Source organism: Notechis scutatus, chromosome 1 (assembly GCF_049901735.1).
Source record: "Notechis scutatus isolate UNSWTSFEM ecotype Mainland chromosome 1, rNotScu1.2, whole genome shotgun sequence".
Lineage (NCBI taxonomy): Eukaryota > Metazoa > Chordata > Lepidosauria > Squamata > Elapidae > Notechis > Notechis scutatus.
The window spans coordinates 190891796-190911721 of NC_142009.1; the positions used below are offsets into that span (position 1 = coordinate 190891796).

Sequence of the window (19926 nt, forward strand, 5' to 3'; positions counted from 1 at the left end):
TATTGAATAGAATAACAGAGTTGGAAGGGACCTTGGAGGTCTTCTAGTCCAACCCCCTGCCTAGGCAGGAAACCCTACATCACTTCAGACAAATGGTTATCCAACATCTTTTTTTAAAACTTCCAGGGTTGGAGCATTTACAACATCTGGAGGCAAGTTGTTCCATTGATTAATTGTTCAGTTGCTTAGAGCCATGATGGCAAACTTATGACATGGAAGTGGCACGCAGAGCCATTTCCCCTGGCATGTGAGAGCTCTCCTGGAAGAGCCCCACTGCGCATGTGCGCATGCCACCACCGCCCAACAGCTGATTGTCGGGTATCTGGTGTGCATGTACGGGGGGCAGGGGTGCGCAGAGACGCGCAGTGTACACTGGGGGGTGCACGCACATGCACAGATGGATGGCACGGGAGGATCACACATGCACGCACAGACACATGGCATGCTGCAAGGGGATAGCGCATGCATGCACAGATGCATGGTGCATGGAGGGGTGAATGTGCACAAATGCGTAGGTGCATGGCACGCAGCGGTGGAATTGCACTGCAGGTGCAGAGATGCATGGCGGTGGCAGGGGAATTGCGCACGCAGGTGCCGATGCGTGGTGTGCAGCAAGAGGATCGCAGGCGCATGAGCAGACGTGCAGCGCGCTGCAGGGGTGATCGCACATGCACATGCAGGGGGGTGGGCGGGCCCTGCACTCATTGCCTTCGGGGTGCTGGCATGCGAGCGCGAGCACAATTATTGGCACGGGAGCTGAAAAAGGTTTGCCACCACTGGCTTAGAACAAGGGTCTTCAAACTTGGCAAGTTTAAGACTTATGGACTTCAACTCCCAGGATTCCTCAGCTAACATGACTGGAGGAGGAATTCTGGGAGTTGAACTCCACAAGTCTTAAAGCTCTCAAGTTTGAAGACCCTGGGCTTAGAGACTAGAGCAGGTGAACTCCACAAGATATCCTATGTCCTTTTTTTACAGAAAAAGTTATATATCATATATCCATTTCAAGCCCATTCTCAAGAAAAAGCAAAAATGATCACGACCAGGGATGGGATTCAATATTTTTAGCAACCGGTTCTGTGGGCGTGGCTTAGTTGGTGGGTGTGGCTTGGTAGTAATGTGACTGGCTGGGCGTGGCCAACTCAATATCACTCGCATCAAGCCACGCATCTCCTCGCCTGGCCTCTCATGACTGTGGGGATGTTGCAACAGTCGTAAGTGTGAAAAATGGTCATAAGTCATTTTTTTCAGTGCCATTGTAACTTTGAATGGTCACTCAAAGTACCAGCAAAGAAGGGGGAAAAAACTCCAGAGACGTTCTTGAGACAGGAAGTCTAGTCCTGCCAAGAATGTAATAAGCGTTAATGGAGAGGCAGTTTCTGTAAGCAACACCAGAACGTTTCCTTCCTTCCTTCCTTACAGGATTAGGCCAGTAATTTCTTCTAACAACCAGTTCTGGGAACTGCTTAGAATGTTAACAACCGGTTCTAGCGAATAGGTGCAAACTGGTAGAATCCCACGCCTGATCACGACCCAGCCCTTTGTATTATTGTTAAGTCTACTGAAGTCCTTTTCCCTCTGAAACGCTACATGCATCCCCTAAGCACCAGAACAATACAGGTAGTCCTTGAATTAAGACCACAACTGAGACCACAATTTCTGTTGCTGAGACATTTGTTCAGTGAGTTTTGCCCCATTTTACAACCTTTCTTGCCAGTTGTTAAGAGAATCACTGCAGTTGACAAGTTAGTAACCCGGTTGTTAAGTGAATCTGGCTTCCCCATTGACCTTGGTTTTCAGAAGGTTACAAAAGATGATCCCAAGACCTTGGGACTCTGCAACCGTCACAAATATGAGTCAGTTGCCAAGTATCTGAATTTTGATCATGTGACCATGGGGATGATGCAATGGTCATAAGGTGAAAAACAGTCATAAGTCACATTTTTCAGTGCTGCTATAACTTTGAATGGTCACTAAATGAACTGTTGTAAGTCAAGGACTGTAGCTATCTTGATTTTAGACCATGACAGTTGCCTGTTCTAAAAGAAGGAACACCCGGAGTGTACCACAAATGTAACAAAAACCAAAACGTAACTAAAAGTCCTTTAATGCCTTCAACTTGGCTTCACTGTTCAATTGTTCGCAGTTGGAGATTAAACTCTTTCCAAAATAACATTCCAAACGAAAGAAATACAGTCCAAACTCAAAGAGCAGATAACGAAGCAATAAAAAACCAAAAACAAACCACACTGAAGAAAGTTCCACGACAGACCAGGATAATTAATTACAAACTTCAAGAAGATAACCAGGTTTAGTCCGTTGGAAGAACACCAAGATAAACCTCATCCAGAAATAAAACACTCTTTGTTTCCAGCGTTTGCTAGCACGCAGGTCCAAACTCTTATGCAGTTCTAATACCTATATCTCATGAAGAGGATCAAGGCCCTCTCCTCCCAAGTAGATTATGTCTTCCCTTTATCCTCTCCTCCCTCCGTGCTCTAGGATGGATAGGGGATGGGCCTGGGTCCTCCTCTGCCTGCTCAGCTGGCCTCTGCCCTTCTCCAGCCTCCTCCACAACCTCTGGAGCCACCCTTCCACTCCCTGTTGGCTGTTTCTCCTCTCCCTCAGAGTCAGTCTCCACCAGGGGTATGACAAAACATTTCTTCACAGCAGGACAAAAGATATTTAGCTATACTTCAGAGATTGACTCATATATACAAATTTGGGGAAGGACAAGCATAGCATAATAAATACAATAGAAGTCAGAGAAGGGGAGGGGTCAAAATGATCTACAAAAGGTGGAATTATGTCACTGGAATAGAGTTCAATATAGAATCAAGTTTGGACAAGGGTTGATATGTGCATGATGACATAATCAGGCAAAGACCATGATTTACATACCTGCCTCAGACATATTGACACAAATATGTAATTGTGGCCTTTGGATGAGTATGTCAGGTCTGTGTTATTTAATATTATCACAGTTATGAACTTCATTTTTATTATGGCTGCTGCTTTTTAAAATTAGTATAATGCTACTGTGGCTCGTTTTATTTGTAACTAGAAGATAAATTATTTTCACTTATTACCTCCAGTGTTTGCTTTTTTTCCATAGCAGTTGATAACAGTCAGCTTTGGGTCACCCCAAAAAACAATAAATGGTTATTATTGGAAGGAAGACAAGCAGGAAATTCCAGGCATACACAATGAAAAGAGCTACTCAGGAGAAGGGAGTAGCAAAAAGAGGTGCACTTCTTAACTGACCCAGTTTGAGGGACGTTTTCTTCTGACTTCTATCTAGTTTGGGTTTGTTCTCCTAACTGAAATACATAGAATTCTAGGAATTCAGTTGAGGAGCACTTAATGATTATATGAGCTTTCACCATCCTGGTTTCTTCCAGATGTGTTGAAATGCATTCTCTGCCAACCCCAGTTAGATTATGACTGGCACTGCTGGCCAAAAAGAGATGGCAATTTCAGTCCAACTTTTTCTCAAGGGCATAATGTTGCAGCAGTCTGGTTTAGGTAATAGGCCTTCAGTTATGATGGATCCAGGTGTTTAAAAAAGCCAGGAGCGTGGAAAATATTGCTGGTGATTTATAATCCTGGCAGAATTATGATTCCCTGGGGACAATTAAGGACATTTACAGTGCAATTTTATCTGTGCCCATATAGGTTCATCTTATTAAATTCACATTGGAAAGAATATATGGTTTCATGAAAGAGCAATGAAAACTTCATCTACAAGGAATACAAGGGGGAAAAACAATACTTGCTGCCCACAGATAACACTATGTAAATCCTGATATACAGACTATTCAACAAGGATAGTTATGCTAACTTTTTACATCTGATTCTCCAACAGGGCCCAATTACTTTTGCCTTCTGAAATGTTCAGAAGACAATGCAACACACAATTTTCTGTTTGTTTCATTTTCAAAGCCAACTGAGATTTTTAAAAATGCAGTTAGAAGATTCACTTTCCCCTTTACAGTCTAAATTAGAAATGAGGAGATTTTAGTATTTTTAATAAAATTATTATTAAAGATTATAATACCAAAAACTAATATAAACTAAAAAAAGACAGAAAAAAAAAGAAAAAATAGAAGGTTCAGAAAAGATATAAAGAGAAATACAATAAAAAAGTAAAGAGGTAGTAAAGAAAAAGAAAAGAAATACATTAAAAAGTGATTTCCCACCTTTAGTAACTTATCATCTCCCCTTAAAATTACAGGAAATGATATCTTCTACCCATACCCATCTCTTACCTATAGGCAAATCCATAAAGCATGATCATATCAATCCTTTTGTCACCAAAAGTCCATTAAGGGTTACCAGAGATAACAACATTTTAAACCTTGATCAAATAAACCAATATTGTATTCCTGCTTTTACTTCTAACAATCTTAATCTTTAGTCTACTCTACTCTACTGTAGTCATATAATGTCATATAACTTGATTTTTTTTCATTTTTTCTTTGTCCATTCTCATGAGATTCTTCACAATTTTAACAAGCCTCTTTTATAAATCCAACATAAGAAAATTATTCAGATCACTGTCTTCTCTGTATATCCTTTTCAATTATTAAAATCATTTGGATTTATGTATCTAGTATAATATCTTTTTCCATATCATTCTTATATCTGTCACTTGTAAACTTACTTTCTGTTAAGTCTCAATCTTGTTAGGTTAATTTGTTTTTCTTTCATAACATATTTTAAACACAATCTGTCCATTGGGGCAGGTGTCTCTATTGACAATATTAATATTAATTTCTCACTCCATTTTTTTTAAAAAAATATTTAATATGTCCTATGTTAGAATATTTTGTTTCATTCTATAATTATAAATCAAGTTAGTGTTCTTCTCCTTTAATTGTTCTTGCTAATGTACAATTTTTAAAATGTCATCTTATGAGTGTAGGGTTTTTTTTCAAAAAAATAAAAAAAGCATTTTCCCTTTGGAAGGATACTTTATAATTAATTTATACGGACCCTTAGTCCATTTGTAACTACTAAAAATGAAAGATTTGATCACTTTTTTGCTGTTTATTCCAAAATTGTTTACCTATGTTTCTGATAGGTAAAACGCTGTTAACAAGCAATTTCCCCAAAAGTGATTAGTTAGGGAAGTAAGCAAACCTATTGTCCTTTCAAAGATGCCAATCATGATTTGAGCAAGGTGGCTATTTCCTCATGTCCCAGAGCTCTAAACCTGAGACTATCTTGAGGTCTCCAAGCAAGAAGCGGCTGTCTGCAACACGTGGGTCTCAAGTCCTCTCCTTGTCCAGAGAGGTTTTGAAAGCTGGTCTACTCACTGAGTCTTCATTCCACCATGGTAATTGATTCCACATTTTTGGAGCCATCTTCAGCCTGCCATTTCTTCTTCTGCAAGTCCAGATTTTAGTTTTCAGGATTACATTCAGCTGCTAAAATGCAAACTATAGAGATTTGCTCCATCTTGACCACCCTGAATTGTCAGGGAAAGACAACAAAGATGGAACAAATCAAGGAGCGTACCATATTTGTTGGAGGAATGAAAAAAACTTGGCAATACTCTGTCAGCTCTTCCACAGGTAGATGCTTCTGCAGCTGCCAGGTAGCCAATCTTTTCTACAACCCAGGTCAAATTGAACATGGAAAGCAACGCAAAGCAATCACATGGGAGAGAATATATCTGCAACAACCTCAGTTGTTAGGCATACCCCAACTGCTAATTATCTCAGCCATCACATGGTCAGTGAAGCATGCCAGATTGTATTCAGGATGAAAACGGTATTAGGAGAAGAGGAAAAGCATTTCTTTAAAACCAGAACAACTAAATGTAAGATGCCTCAGTTGAGGGCTAGGGATGAAAGAGAAGCAATGTTAACAAGACATGGCAAAAAGAGGTTGTGGGCTAGTGATGAGAAAAAGTCTAGAACTTGAAAAAGAAGAAATCCTAGTTACTCAGCTTTATCCTTCAAACTGTACCCTACTTTGATTTTTTTTTAACCCAATAACACTCTTACAGTGTTGCCTACATGTGAGCCACAAATATCATTTCCAAACTCTGAGGAGAAATAATCCAGCTTCATTCAGAATTTTCTGCATGAATGTGTCCCCAACGCAATGCCATTTGAGATTAATTGCTTTATGTGTTTATTGAAAGATTCAATTATACTACAAAAGAACCATTTCTGCAGGAAGAACTCAGCAGGTCTTATTTAGTGCAGATGGACAGGGCCATGATAGAAACAAAGTTTGATTTAACTTATTTTACAAATGATTTGCAGCCAATATAATTACTGCCCTTCTTGTATAGGTAGTCCTCAACTTAGTTCATTTAGTAACCATTTGAATTACAATAGTGTTGAAAAGAAATACACGGGCTCAGTTGTGGTCGTAAATCAAGGACTACCTGCATTTAATGAATCTGCCATTCATTCATGTTAAAAGAGTTAGTCTAACAGCCAATGCTGGGACAACTTGGGAGGTCACATCCAAGGCCTTGGAGAGAACGGTGCTGCATTGTGGTTCTTTCCTTCTAAACAAAGCCCCTTTGTGATGCAGTGAAGGACCATAACTCTCCCTATCACAACAAACATGCACCAGTCTTTTTTCCACAGCACACTTCTCCTTACGATTTAGCAATACAAAATGTCTTACCTCAAGAACAAGCCAGAGCTGTCCACCCACATACCGATCTGCCTTGTGAAACATTCCATAAAATTTAACCACGTTGGGATGATTAGGAAGAAACTGTAAGATGTTATACTCTGCTTCAATCTCCTCATCCATGTCCTAAATTGGGGACACACAGACGACCCACTTCATAAGTATCAACTAGGAAGAAAGAGCCCCCAAATTTGGTCCCTCCAGCGATACTATCAGCTCTTCTGAAGATGCCCTTGGCAACCTTCCAGCAAAAGACTCAAGGAAAGTTATAAAAAACTCCTATGGTTTTAGGAGTATATTGCAAAATATTAAAATGTTGAGAGCTATTCAATTTATAATAAACCATGTTAATTTGTGAGCAGTTTAGAGCAGGGGTCCCCAAGCACCGGTCCGCGGACCGGTACCAGTCCGTGGAACAAGTCCTACCGGGCCGCTGGCTTGCTGGGCACAGCCATCTTGTTTTGATGAAAAAGTGCTTCCGGTGAGCTTTTCCGGGTAGAAAGCTCACCGGAAGCACTTTTTCATCAAAACAAGATGGCGGTGCCCATCAAGCCATTTCTACCCGGAAAAGCTCACTGGAAGCGCTGGGCGCCGCCATCTTGTTTTGATGAAAAAGTGCTTCCGGTGAGCTCACCGAAGCACTTTTTCATCAAAACAAGATGGCGGCGCCCAGCTGATGTCGGTACCGGGCCACACCATAAAAAGGTTGGGGATACCGGGCCGCGGCATAAAAAGATTGGGGATCACTGGTTTAGAGTATTAAAGTATTTAGGCTGTATTGTTACAGACAAGTAATAGAGGACAAGTCTTATTTAACTCTGAGCCTCTTTGTTCAACACAATTATTTTTTACATTCTGTTACTTTGATTGCAATCACATTCTGGTAACTCTTACTTGCCTTGAACTGTGAGATGGGCGACATATAAATTTAATAAATAAATAAAATAAACTTTTTACTTCCACGGAACCATTTTATGTTCCTCTTACAAAACCCTCAGTTTGACTATCAGTTTTACTCATATAGTGTCATTTTTTTTAAAGTGTGGTTACAAACCCGCCTTTATTTCAAGCAAAGACCTTACTTCCAATATCTTACAAAGCTAAATAAAATATTAAAAATATTTTCAAAACTTTGACCATCAAAATAATCACACCAATTAAAACAGAATGTTATTTTTATTATATATGAGGCCAAATTTCTTTCTGTAATACATTATATCTCAATAAGTTGGGATAGGCTAGGGTGTTTCCTTATCTTTGAATAAAGCATGGCTCTTTGCAATGCACCTGGAAAGCTGAGTGTCTTAAGTGTCCTCAGATAACCTTCCTTCTCTTTGCATTTGAGAAATGTATTTGAGTTTACAAAAGCAAAAAAAAAAAAAAAGCAATATGATTTAGTTTTCAGAACCCAAAACATTATCAAATTCCAAAATACAAGCTCCATGGTTTGCCCAGAATATGAGATTAGCTCAATGGGACTCCAGCCTTGTAGTTTTCCCATTGAACAGGATTGAATAGGTAAATGGAAAAAAAAAATCGAATTAATTTGAGACTCAATGCAATTTTGAAACAAGTGCCTTGTTTTCTATCATCATGTGCATCACATAACTAAAGTTCACTTTCAAAACACTTTCATTTTATCTAATCAAAATAGAAGCTTCACAGCCTCTTGTGTATTCATAGAATAAAAACCTTGTTAACTGTTTTAAATTGTGCTCTTTACTCACGTTAATAGGATCTAGAATCTTCACTGCTGCCAAACTGCCATCCTTCTTATTAGTAACCTTATAGACTTTACCATATGTTCCTTTTCCAATAGTCTCAATAATTTCCCAGGTATCTGTCGGATCAGGTAACGATTCCAGTCCAATCATATTCTGATTATACTGAAGCACGCCATAGAGAGGTTTCCTGGGAGAAACAGGATAAGAAAACTGTTGGATAGGTATCATAGTTTTAGAGAATCAGATGATTCAGAGACTCACACGGCCAACTTTAGAAAGCAATATTTTGGTGGCTATGATGGAGGCTTTCATAAAAGAATATTATGTGACTGTTTTGCCAAATATGGGGGCAAATTGTAATGACATACACAGGAACAGTCATGCAATTTCCTGCAACCATTAATAGCAATAGCACTTAGATTTATATACTGATTTATAGCCCTCTCTAAGCCAGAAAATAAGAATTTGCACACATACTATATTCACAAAGAATCATTCTCCTTAGGTAGTAGTTGGTTCCCCACATTCATATAGATAGGTCATTCTATCTATATTCCCTCTAGTAATAGCAATAGCACTTATATTATATACCGCTCCACAAGGCTTCACAGCCCTCTCTAAGCGGTTTACAGAGTCAGCATATTGCCCCCAACAATTTGGGTCCTCATTTTACCCACCTCAGAAGGACGGAAGGCTGAGTCAACCTTGAGCCTGGTGAGATTCGAACTGCCAAATTGCAGGCAGCTGGCAATCAGCAGAAGTAGCCTGCAGTACTGCATTCTAACCACTGTGTCACTGTGGCTCAATAAAATTTGGAAAACACATTAAGTTTTTGCTCATGGTGGCTTAGTCAAGGTGGGTTTTCATATAATACTTCTTCAGAAGATGGAGGAGATGCAGACTACATACCAAGCTAACTGAGTTTTGGAACATTTTGCCCAATATGGCACATCTGTAGCCAAAGCTCAGATTTTTCCCAAGTACATTCATACAGTTTTCTACAAATGTGGATCTTCAAACTAGAGCCTAGCCTGCAAACCAAAATATACTGATAGCATCCCATCAATGAGATATTATATGCAGTATACAGGACAACTTCAATATGTTCAACAGTTTGACTCCTCCCCTCCACCCCCTTAAAATAGCTTGCCCAGATCTACAGCTTCCAGATACACAGGATAGAACAGATAATTTCTATGGAAGATTTCTGATTTTCCCCTGAAAAATGATGCTGAGAAAAAGACAAACTCTTTCTTTATACTCTAAAAACGTCCAGCTGCCCATAGAAGTTGACCTAAATCAACCATGATGTTCTTTAAAGGTTGAAAAGAATGCCAGAACCCATTTTATCTTCAGTTACAGAGAAATTTAATCCCTTTCTTAAGAAAGATGAGGCTGTAGATATCATTTGTTATTGCACAGATGCCCTCTCTTTGCTCCAAGCATGCTATGCAGAAAGAGAGCTAGTCAATCTCACATTCTTAATATTCCTAAGGATTAACCTGACAGTAGAGGTACATCTGTCAAATGAACAACCCATCCATAAAACAAAAAGAGGATGGAAAATTTTTACATTATCGCTCTGATGAAGGGTGCATCTGACAATATTCAGTCCCAATTTTTGAAAACAGATTTATTTGCTAGATGGCATCCTACCAATCTCGTTTATCTATTCCAGATTAAAGCAAAGAGAAAACAGAGATGCATTTGAAAACATTCATCACAAGGACTGCTTCCTAAAGTAACACTCATCCATTTTAGAAAAATGTATATTGGTAACATTTATGGCTTATGGCACGAGACATTTCAGTTGAAATGACATTATGATCATCTACGGTAACTATTTTTCCTAATCTTCTTATGTCAAAGATATACTATGAATTTTTATAACTTTGTCATTAGTAATAAGGGCTAAGAAAAACAAGACTCAAAATAAAAAATATAAACCAACTTAGCGGTGTAAAAAATGAATAAATGTTAATAATAACAACAAATAAAAACTCCAGCAAACTTCAATATCTGATGCACTGATTATGTTACCTAGTTTGGGTAATGAAACATCTATAAGAAAACAATCAAGCTCAGAGAGCATCAAGGACTCTCACATCAATATCTACCTACTCTAGATCCTCTGGATAAAATGCCAAACCCAATGTAAACATCTGGCTGACTGTTCAATGAACCAAAATAATAATGTAATAGCCATAAGAATTTCAAAGGATGGAGATCAGAAATGTCCACGGGGATTATTCCTCCAAGACCCACATAGGAAGAAAGACCAAAAGGTGTGGTTCAGAATCCAAGGTGTGGTTCAGAATTTGAAATGATCAGGTTGCTCAATATTTTTCATTCATGGTTGTAAAATCAATCACTTAATAATTCAGATCTTTTTTTTTTCTTTTTTTTTCGTATTTTGAGTTTTTTCCCAAAGCACGGGCATTTTATTAGACAACAGATAAAAGAAAATAAAGAAAAAATTACATCAACATAAGAAGCATTGAGGAGAAAAACAGGAGGCCATAATGAACATTGTGCCCCTGAGCCTCTCAGTATCTGAAATGGACTGATAGTAGTAGTTGCTTCATTTAAAGTGTATTTTCCTCCCAGGAGTTCAAAATGATGTTAATGGCTCTCTTCTGTTCCCATTTGATCCTCACAATAATCCTGCAAATTCACTTAAGCAGAAAGATAGTAAGTGGAAATGAGCCATAAAAATTGACAACATACATAGGCCAAACCTAGGTCTTCTCAATCTTAAACTTGGATCATCTGGATACCAAGGATGGATGAGTTCAAGCTGAGAGCTCATTTCTACTTACAAATCTGTACCGGTGGCACACACTTGCAATTTTTGACACTCTTTCTAACACATTCTGTTCTTCTCAAAATCATTTTATTCCTCGGGCTTTGCAGCTTCATTTTCTTTCATTGTGTTTGACACAACTGACAGGCATGAGGAATGAGATTACACTGAGAAGCATCACAGATGCCACTAACAAGTGCCAATGACACACCTGAGTTTCCACAGCCAAACAACTTAAAAAGCTGCATACCCATAAGACTGAAGAGGACAAGGAGAAAGCGGGGGGGGGTGGGTCGCAAAGGAGAATGACAGAAGAAGAAGACCAAAGATAAGAATGTAGCAGATGTGAGGAAAATAAAAAGGCACCAGAGTACAAAAACACAGTATTCATGTGTAGTGATCTTTTAACTAATTGGTTTAATTAATTAATAAATATACTAGTGTTGATAATAACCAGCAATAATATAGCATCAGAGGATAACAGGTTTGGCTCTGTTCATTATAACAATAGCTCCTTAAGCTGGGATGACCTATCAAAAATCACTTCCAGGATCACAATGCCAGAGAGAAAATAAGTAAATCAAACCATCAGGGCAGAATTACATTAGCAGTGAGTTTACAAGGGAAGATCTCCAGCTTTCATGTCTCCTGCACTGCCCATTTCCCTTGTTTGTGTGATACAGAAGAGAATAAATGCCTTACATCAGGGGTATCAAACTTGTGGTTGGTGGGCCGGATGTGTCACGTATTGGCCACACCCATACCCAGTTTAGCAAAGGGTGATACATCACGTGACGCTACTGTGACGATGTGAGTTTGACACCCCTGTCTTACACCACTAAGTAAGGGTCATGGAACTAGACTATGCCTTCTGATAGGCCACGATCTTTCAGCACTAGCTTTATAAAATGGTAGATATTTTTATTATCAGCCTTCTAGCAGAGAAGCATTAACAAGTAACATAAGCCTTCTGGACAGAGACTGCCACAATCCTGAAATTAGTTTGGAGCTTAGTTCATGATTGAGGTTTTACTGGGGAATCTTGATGTAAAATGCTAAGCATTTTATTTTATTTTAGAATCTAAAATAGCCAGAGCTGATAGTCCCAGCATTTTCAAATGATACTCTGGTGTGCTGAAGCAGAAATTATCTTTTAAGTGGTCCATATGTATAATACACAGTGATACTGAGAACATATGCGGTGCAAATTAGCTCTGGTCTGTCTTCTGTCATGAGACCAGAAATTACCCGATGCCTTGATGCAATAGTTAATTGCAGACATGTCTTACAACAGAATAAAATAGCTGAATAATAATGTTTGAGTAGCATGCAGTATATATATGTGCATTTCTGTGTGTTTACATGCATGTTATGTGTTAGATCTGGAGGAGTGGGTGCAATAACGGAGACGAGGCATCTATAGTGACTCAACTCAAGGCTTCTATCTGTTTATCGATACCTGGCCACCACGCGTAACTTCTTGCCAATGCCTTCATTCGCACGATGCCTGGATGACCATCGTGCAACAGTTTTAGAACTGTATGTTGTAATTTTTCTGGAATGACGACTCTGTCTCCCCACAAGATGCAGCCCTTCTGGGAAAACAGTTCTGTCTGTCGGTGTTTGAAAGGCGCGAAGGTGTCGTTGGGTTCGTTGTCAGGCCAACCTCGTTCCACCCAGCTGAGGACTCGAGCGAATACAGGATCCTTTTTTGTTTCCGCGGCGATGTCTCATGCAGCCAGGGGTGGTGCAGGGAGAGTTTCAATTTGGAGTGCAGTTAAAGTTGGAGCTGGATCATCTATGGCTTCTGGTAGCGGAGAACGACTCAAGGCGTCAGCGTGGGGAATGGCTTTCCCCGGGCGGTGTTGCAGTTGATAATCGTATGTGGCTAGAAACTCTGACCAACGGGTCATTCTGGGTGATAAGATGTGGGGAGTTGGTTTGTCTCCCGCTAAAATGCCAAGCAATGGCTTGTGATCGGTTATTATGGTAAACGGTCTGCCATATATATATTCATGGAAACGTTTAATAGCGGATACAATAGCAAGAGCCTCTTTATCGAGTTGGCTGTAGTTTCTTTCAGTCTTCGATAAAGTTCGTGAAAAGAAAGCAATAGGTGCTTCATTTCCGTTTGGTAGGACATGACTTAAGATGGCTCCTACCCCAAACGGTGAAGCGTCGCAGGTGACCATTAAAGGCAAAGTCTCATTATACTGCATTAATACAGCATCTGAGGTTAAGAGATCTTTTACTTGCTGGAATGCTCGTTCTTCCCGATGTCCCCAGACCCAGGAAGCCTTCTTGTCGAGTAGTCTATGTAGGGGCTCAGCTACAGTCGCCTAGCTTCTTGGTGAACACGTCCTGGAATTCCTGGACGAGGGCCGCTTCCCAATCGCTGTTCCTGGTCTGGTGAATGCCAGCTAGTTCAATTCCCAGTGGAGCGAACCACTGTAACCCCAACAAGCTGGGTCGGTCTCGATCGATGATGGTAATAGGCAGATTTGCGGTGTGGTCCCTGAAGGACACCTGGACGTGGCGGGAACCGGCAATGGGAATCCTGTTTCCCTGGTAGTCCCTTAATATGATTTTTTGGGTGCTGAGGTCCTGGCGACGGATGTCAGGGATCAGCTGTTTGAAGGTTTTCCACGAGACCATTGATAGGGACGATCCCGAGTCTACTTCCATTACGCATGGACGATTCTCAATGGCGACCTTCACTCGGATCTTTCTTGCATCCAAGGATGATGCGTGACCAATGGTAATGGTTTGATGCGCCTCTTCTCACCTAGCTGACGCAGCAGGCACTCGATTTCTGTAGTGATAGTGGTTCCATTGGTGATTCAGACGGTCCCGATTTACAGGTGGGCTGCCCGTTGTTCTTCGGATTGGGCTTGATGCTCGCTTGCTTCTGCAAACCTTTGCGATGTGGCCCCTCTTTCCACAGGAACGGCAGAGTGCGTCGAGGAATTTGCAGTCCGATCGCGGGTGATTGGCCCCGCAACCGGCGCATTGACGTGCAGGTTTCTGGCTCTTCTGGTCTCGCTGGTCGCGCTCTGACCTCAGTCGGTTGACCTCTTCTTCCTCACTATCAGATGAGGATTTGAGGTCTTCATGGTGAGCCGTTGTTGAGTGCCTCTCGGAAAAAGGCGTAGTATCACTGTCGAGTTGGTGGAGCGGTGCGTTGGTGCGGCGCATTCAAGCGGCCGACTTCCTGGTTGCTTCTGCTGCAGTAGCGTCGGCGATGACATCTGCGAGGTCGATGTCCCCTTTAGCCATGATCTTGCTCTGCACAGTGTGGTCATCTAATCCCAGAACTATGCGGTCTCTCATGGCTTCCTCTAGGTTTGCGAAACCACAGAGGCCTCCCAGGTTCCGGAGGTCCACGATGAAGTCCCCAACGCTCTCGTTTTTCCGTTGGTCCCTCTGGTAAAATTCGTGCCTTCGGATAAGCGTTGGTACCGCGGGTGCATAATGGGCTCGGAGGATCGGTGCGAGGATATCCCAATCCATTGTCTTAACTTCCGCTGGTTTAGCAAGAGCCTTAGCCATTTTAAAAACGGCAGGCCCGCAATGGGTCAGGAAGATCGCTCGTTTCTTGCCAGGCACAGCGTCTTTCAGATTGTTGGTCTCCAGGAACATCTGGAACCTGTCTATATACGAGTCCCAGTCTTCGTTAGCCGGGTCAAATGGAGCGGGTGGTATGGCGCCGCTGGCCATCTTGCCGTTGCTGGCGCACTCTTAGCCACGTGCTCTGTTCGGTACTCAGCGAGTGCTCAGTCAGCTCTATCATCTCCGCATCCCACCCTCGTCGCCAGTGTTAGATCTGGAGGAGTGGGCACAATAACGGAGACGAGGCATCTATAGTGACTCAACTCAACTCTTTAATAGCGACTTCAGAACAGAGCAACAACTAGGGCAGCAGCAGCTCTTTTATAGAGCTGGCTGCTGTCACAACAACCAATGAAATTGAAGTAACCGCTCTAAAAGCGTCCAATCAGCGACGGCCCATTGTCAGCCAATCAGGTCAGCCAGAATCGGCCAATCACGATTCGCTTATCCACGGGCCAATCAGAAATGCAGGAATACAAGCCTGCTGCTGAAGTAAGCTAGTATAGTTATTGACGAATGAGTTTATTTAGTTGGTAACATTATGCATTTTAAATACCTACAAACTACACAACTGGATATCTTTCAATGTCTATGAATAGAAGGATATCTAATCATCCAATTCCCCCACATATATAGAGAGAGGGAGGGCTAAAACATTTAATTCAGTGTTTGGCGTGTTTGGAGTAGACTGTCTTATAATTAGGATTATAATTATGATTAGGATCTTGACTACTGTATGTGAGAAATAATAAATATCAAATATATTTCCTTCTGAAATGATACCAATTAACAGACATTCTCTCTAAAGCAGCAGTCCCAAACCTTATTGTCATCAGGGCAGAGACTGGTTTCATGGAAGACAATTTTTCCATGGGTGGGTGTATGGGTGTGTGGGAGGAGCGCACAACCTACAGTAGATCCCACACTTGCACAGTTTCCCTTGCCTGCAGCTCACTTCCATCTGTGAGATCTGGTTCCTAACAGATAGTTGACTGGTACTAGTCTGCAGCCTGGGGGTTGGGGATCCCCTGTTCTGAAATATGTAGCTACGTTCTTTATTTTGCAAAAAGAAATATGTGTGCACATATTGTTGACGTTTCCTCACTGGAAAACATCCATTCAAAGAAAGACTACACTGACTCCTATTGGCTATTCTTGTTATTATGCCATCAGCGGAGTTGCAATTTATAAAACAATATAAGCAAAAGATCCATATCTCAAAACGTCACAACATAGACTTGTTACTAGAGTTGGGAGTGGATAGGAAAATAACCAAGAAGAAAACAGAGAATGGGGGGGGGGGAGGGTTTCTGTCAAAATCTTCCATAGCAGAGCATGGTCAAGAAAATAAGAATTACCCAAATTTTAATTTTTTTTCATGTAAAATTAGAGATAGAGTACAGAATCTTGGAAATTCTTCAGACCTGGTTTTTTATTTGGTCCATTAAGGCAGGATGTCTTTGAATGTTTTGAATCCTTTCTTCACTGGTTTTTTTTTAATATCCAGCACTGAACTCTGGTGTTTGTGAGATCCAGCCCTGAACTCTCCTCCCCTATTAGTTGGTTATTTATGTCTAACATACTTTTCATTACTTCCAAGTCTTTTCTCAATTTCTCACAAACGCAAATGCCATTGCATGAAGATATTTTCAATTTCAGTTGGGAGGAAATTATTCCAGCTAAACTACCTTTTTGAAAGGAGGTGTTGTCAAGGTTCCAATTAACGAACCCAAGCAACTCAGATCTCTCTCAAAGAACTTCATTATTGGGCACATCAAATTGGCACGATTAAGTGTGTAAAACCAATATTTCCCACAGTTTCAGTATAGTTAAAATAGTAAATGATCTCGTCCCCAAGTGTCACAGGTCACATTGTCCAATTAGATTCATTGGCGGGCCCCTTAGGCTCTCCTCTCCATTTTCACCCAACATCTGTGGAGATGACCTTGGTTCTCACGAGATAGATCGGATGTTGTGTCTGGTAGTGCGTTCCAGATTCCTTCTCCCCCCCTTGCCCCAAATACTGTGTAGCAACTGAGAACCAACACAATGGCTACTGCCAGGTTCAGTTTGAAGTTGACAGATGTGGCACTATCCAGCTTAAAGAAGAAACAGATAGATACATCTGACAAGAGCATACTTTACATTGCTAAGCTGGTAGAGTAGGCTGAGAAATGGAAAGCAGATGTAATATGAAGAAGTTGAAAAATGAAGTTAATCTAGATCAGGGGTCCTCAACCCCCAGGAGCATGGACTGGTACCAGTCTGTGGCCTGTAGGAACGGGGCCACACAAGCAAGTGAAGCTTCATCTGCATATGCATGGGATCTAGGTAGCACATGTAACCATGTCCCCCCCCCTGCCCAATCTGTGGAAAAATTGTTTCAAAAATTGTCCCTGGTTTTTTAAAAAAAGGATGAGGACCACTGGTTTAGGTGGTTTAGGTGGAAGGGAAACCATGATGAGGTTTTGAAATGTAAGCACTATTGACGAATTGAAGTGCTGCCATATTTGACATGAAATTTGTTGCCAAGTGCTATCCTGCCAATATTGCCTGTGTTTCAGGTCACTGATTTAGAAATAAAGCATTCCACTGAATTCCAGAATATTGTTTCCCTTCCAGACCAAGCTGAATCTCCTGTATAAATGATATAATTTACTGGAGGACTCAGCAGCTTCTGAAAGTAAATCTTACACATAGGAAAAAGTTGAAGGTGTCTTGAACATGATGTTTCAGATAAAGCGGGCTTGTCTGGGGGCTGGACTATATTTGGCTCCCTTCAAATCACTTATTTTTGGAGGATTTGCTCCTATAAATCTCAGAACCACTCTAAAAATGACAGGAAATGGAGGAGGTAGAAGACTATCCAAAAGAGGAATGAAGAGATGGAGGCACAAAGCCTGACAGATTTTATACATACTGAAGTTGTACAGTGTCAAGATAAGAGAGAAAAACTATTTCAGCCTGGGTAAAGCTATCTCTTTCATGGGCTTGGAAGGAAATATATGTTTGGCTCTAAGTCAATAACTAAAAAAACGATATTCCTTGAGGATCTATTGAATTTTCAAAAAAGGAAAGGTTAGAAGGAATGAATCAACAAATATGCTTTTTCTGAAATTCTGACTTGACAAATAACACAGACAAACACTAATATTATGTGATTTTTTTTCCATCCATCCATCCATCAATCAATCAATTTTTATTTGATCATTGACAAACAGAAAAAATAGAAAATCACAATTATTCAGAATAAAAAAGGGAAAAGGAAACTATTGTTGTAAATATCTAAGAATGATTAGAAGAAATAATATGGCTTATTGTACAAATTGTAGAACAGTACTTAGTTATGGTCAAACAAGTAAAAGCAGATTGATCTAATAATAACAACTTAAGATAAACAAATCTGGATGATCAGGATGTTTAATATGGAATGGAAATAATAATTCCTGGTGAGCATCTGTGTAGAGAGGACAATACAAAGCTATGGGTTTCCATTGTTTCAAATATTCATCCACCACATCTGGACACAGTCTCTGTTCAAACGGGATCTATTGGTATCCCCCTTCAATAATAATTGTTTGAAGGATGATCTGGAAAAATGGAGGAGACCACCTGGAAGTGAAAGGAATTAACAGTGAAACTTTAACAAGATTCCTAAAAAAAATACATTTTAACTGAAACTCTGTAACAAGATAAGAGAACCCCAGGGGTGATAAAAAGAAGCAAGAAGAAACAGCTTTGGATTATTTGGATTACTTGGTGATTTTTGGATTTTTGGCTATTGGATCTAAAGGACTAAAATTAATTGGGTGGTTGTTTAAAAGTTTTTAAAATGGTATCACTCTTGGAAGAATTGAGAATGGAACTTAAAAAACAGAAAGAAGATGCACAAGAAGGAAGAGGTTCTTTTGGCTTCTTATTTCAATTTTTAGAAATGGAGATCCTGAACTATGAGAAACAACAAGAAATGCCTGTAGAACAAGAAGGGTGGGACAAAGAAGAAGCCATCTTCAATGACCAAGTATTTCTATGTGGGGAAAAGAAAGGAAAGCGGGGAGAGTGAAAAATTTAAGATCTGAAAAAACAACCCCAAAAAAGAATAGTGTGAAAAGTAATTACAACATTAGGAAGAAACAGAAGAGAGGATTACAGAAGAGAGAATCAGAATTAGAGAGAGAAGGGGTCAAAAAGGGAAGGGAGAAGAAGAGGGGGAAGAGGGAAAGGAAAAGAAATTATAAAGGACAGAAACAGGACATAGAGAAACAGGGAAAACGTACAAGTATTAAGGGTATACGCCTATTTAGAAGACACAGAGATAATGGGTGAAAACTTAATTGAAAGGGGGATTCTGCAAGGGTACATAAAATAGAATTGTTATATTAGAAATAGAAATGAACTTTGAAAATATGAAACAAGTGTGATTAAAATGATAGATAAAATACTCATTGTAATGTAATGAAATGTTTAATAAATAAATGAAATAAAGAGAATGAGAGAATGAAATTAGGAAAGGAAAGGAACATTTTAATTATTATAAATGTGTTATAAAAAATTAAGTGAAGAGGAACATGAAAGAAACATGAAAAAATTATGGAACTATTATAAGTGTTCCTAGAAGTATGATACCCTATTGAAAAGAAATGTTAAAGATATCAGAGATTATAACTAACATTAATGATCGAGCTGAATTGGAATAGAATAAATATTTTATTTATTATTGCTATATATATATTTTTTCTCTTTAAGAACTTAGTGCGTATTTCAAGAATGTACTAAGCAGAATTCGACTGGAAGTTATGTGTTATATTGAATGTTATAATTGTAAAGGCATAAATTGAAGTTTAAATAAGAGTTGAATGGATAAAAATTAAAAGATACAAAGGTGTCATACTCCAATTAGTAACTACAGGGAAAAATTTTGTTTAATGAGAAAAGAAAATATGAAATTGAAACAGGACAGACAAAAGTATAAATATAATGACTAGAAACGTATTGAAACTTAGAAAAAGATATATATAATTGAATTTAGAAAGGAACGAGATAATTAAAAGTAAGATTGAGAAAATTAAGGGAAGGGAAAAATTATTGAGAAAATGTTAAAATAGTAATAAGATGTGGAATAGAACACAAAGA

At 39.7% G+C, this 19926-nt stretch overlaps 1 protein-coding gene across 4 annotated transcripts in view; it reads right to left on the reverse strand.

The window, feature by feature from the left end:
• MYO3B (myosin IIIB) overlaps positions 1-19926 on the reverse strand; it is a 289387-nt gene that overhangs the window by 256858 nt on the left and 12603 nt on the right. For all 4 annotated transcript variants that reach the window (XM_087949748.1, XM_087949749.1, XM_087949750.1 and 1 more), the window contains exons 2-3: positions 8385-8568; positions 6649-6783 (exon numbers count right to left, since the gene is read on the reverse strand). In XM_087949748.1, the coding sequence (XP_087805874.1) occupies positions 6649-6783; positions 8385-8531 (282 nt within the window). In that variant the 5' untranslated portion in view covers positions 8532-8568. The remainder of the gene's footprint in view (positions 1-6648; positions 6784-8384; positions 8569-19926) is intronic.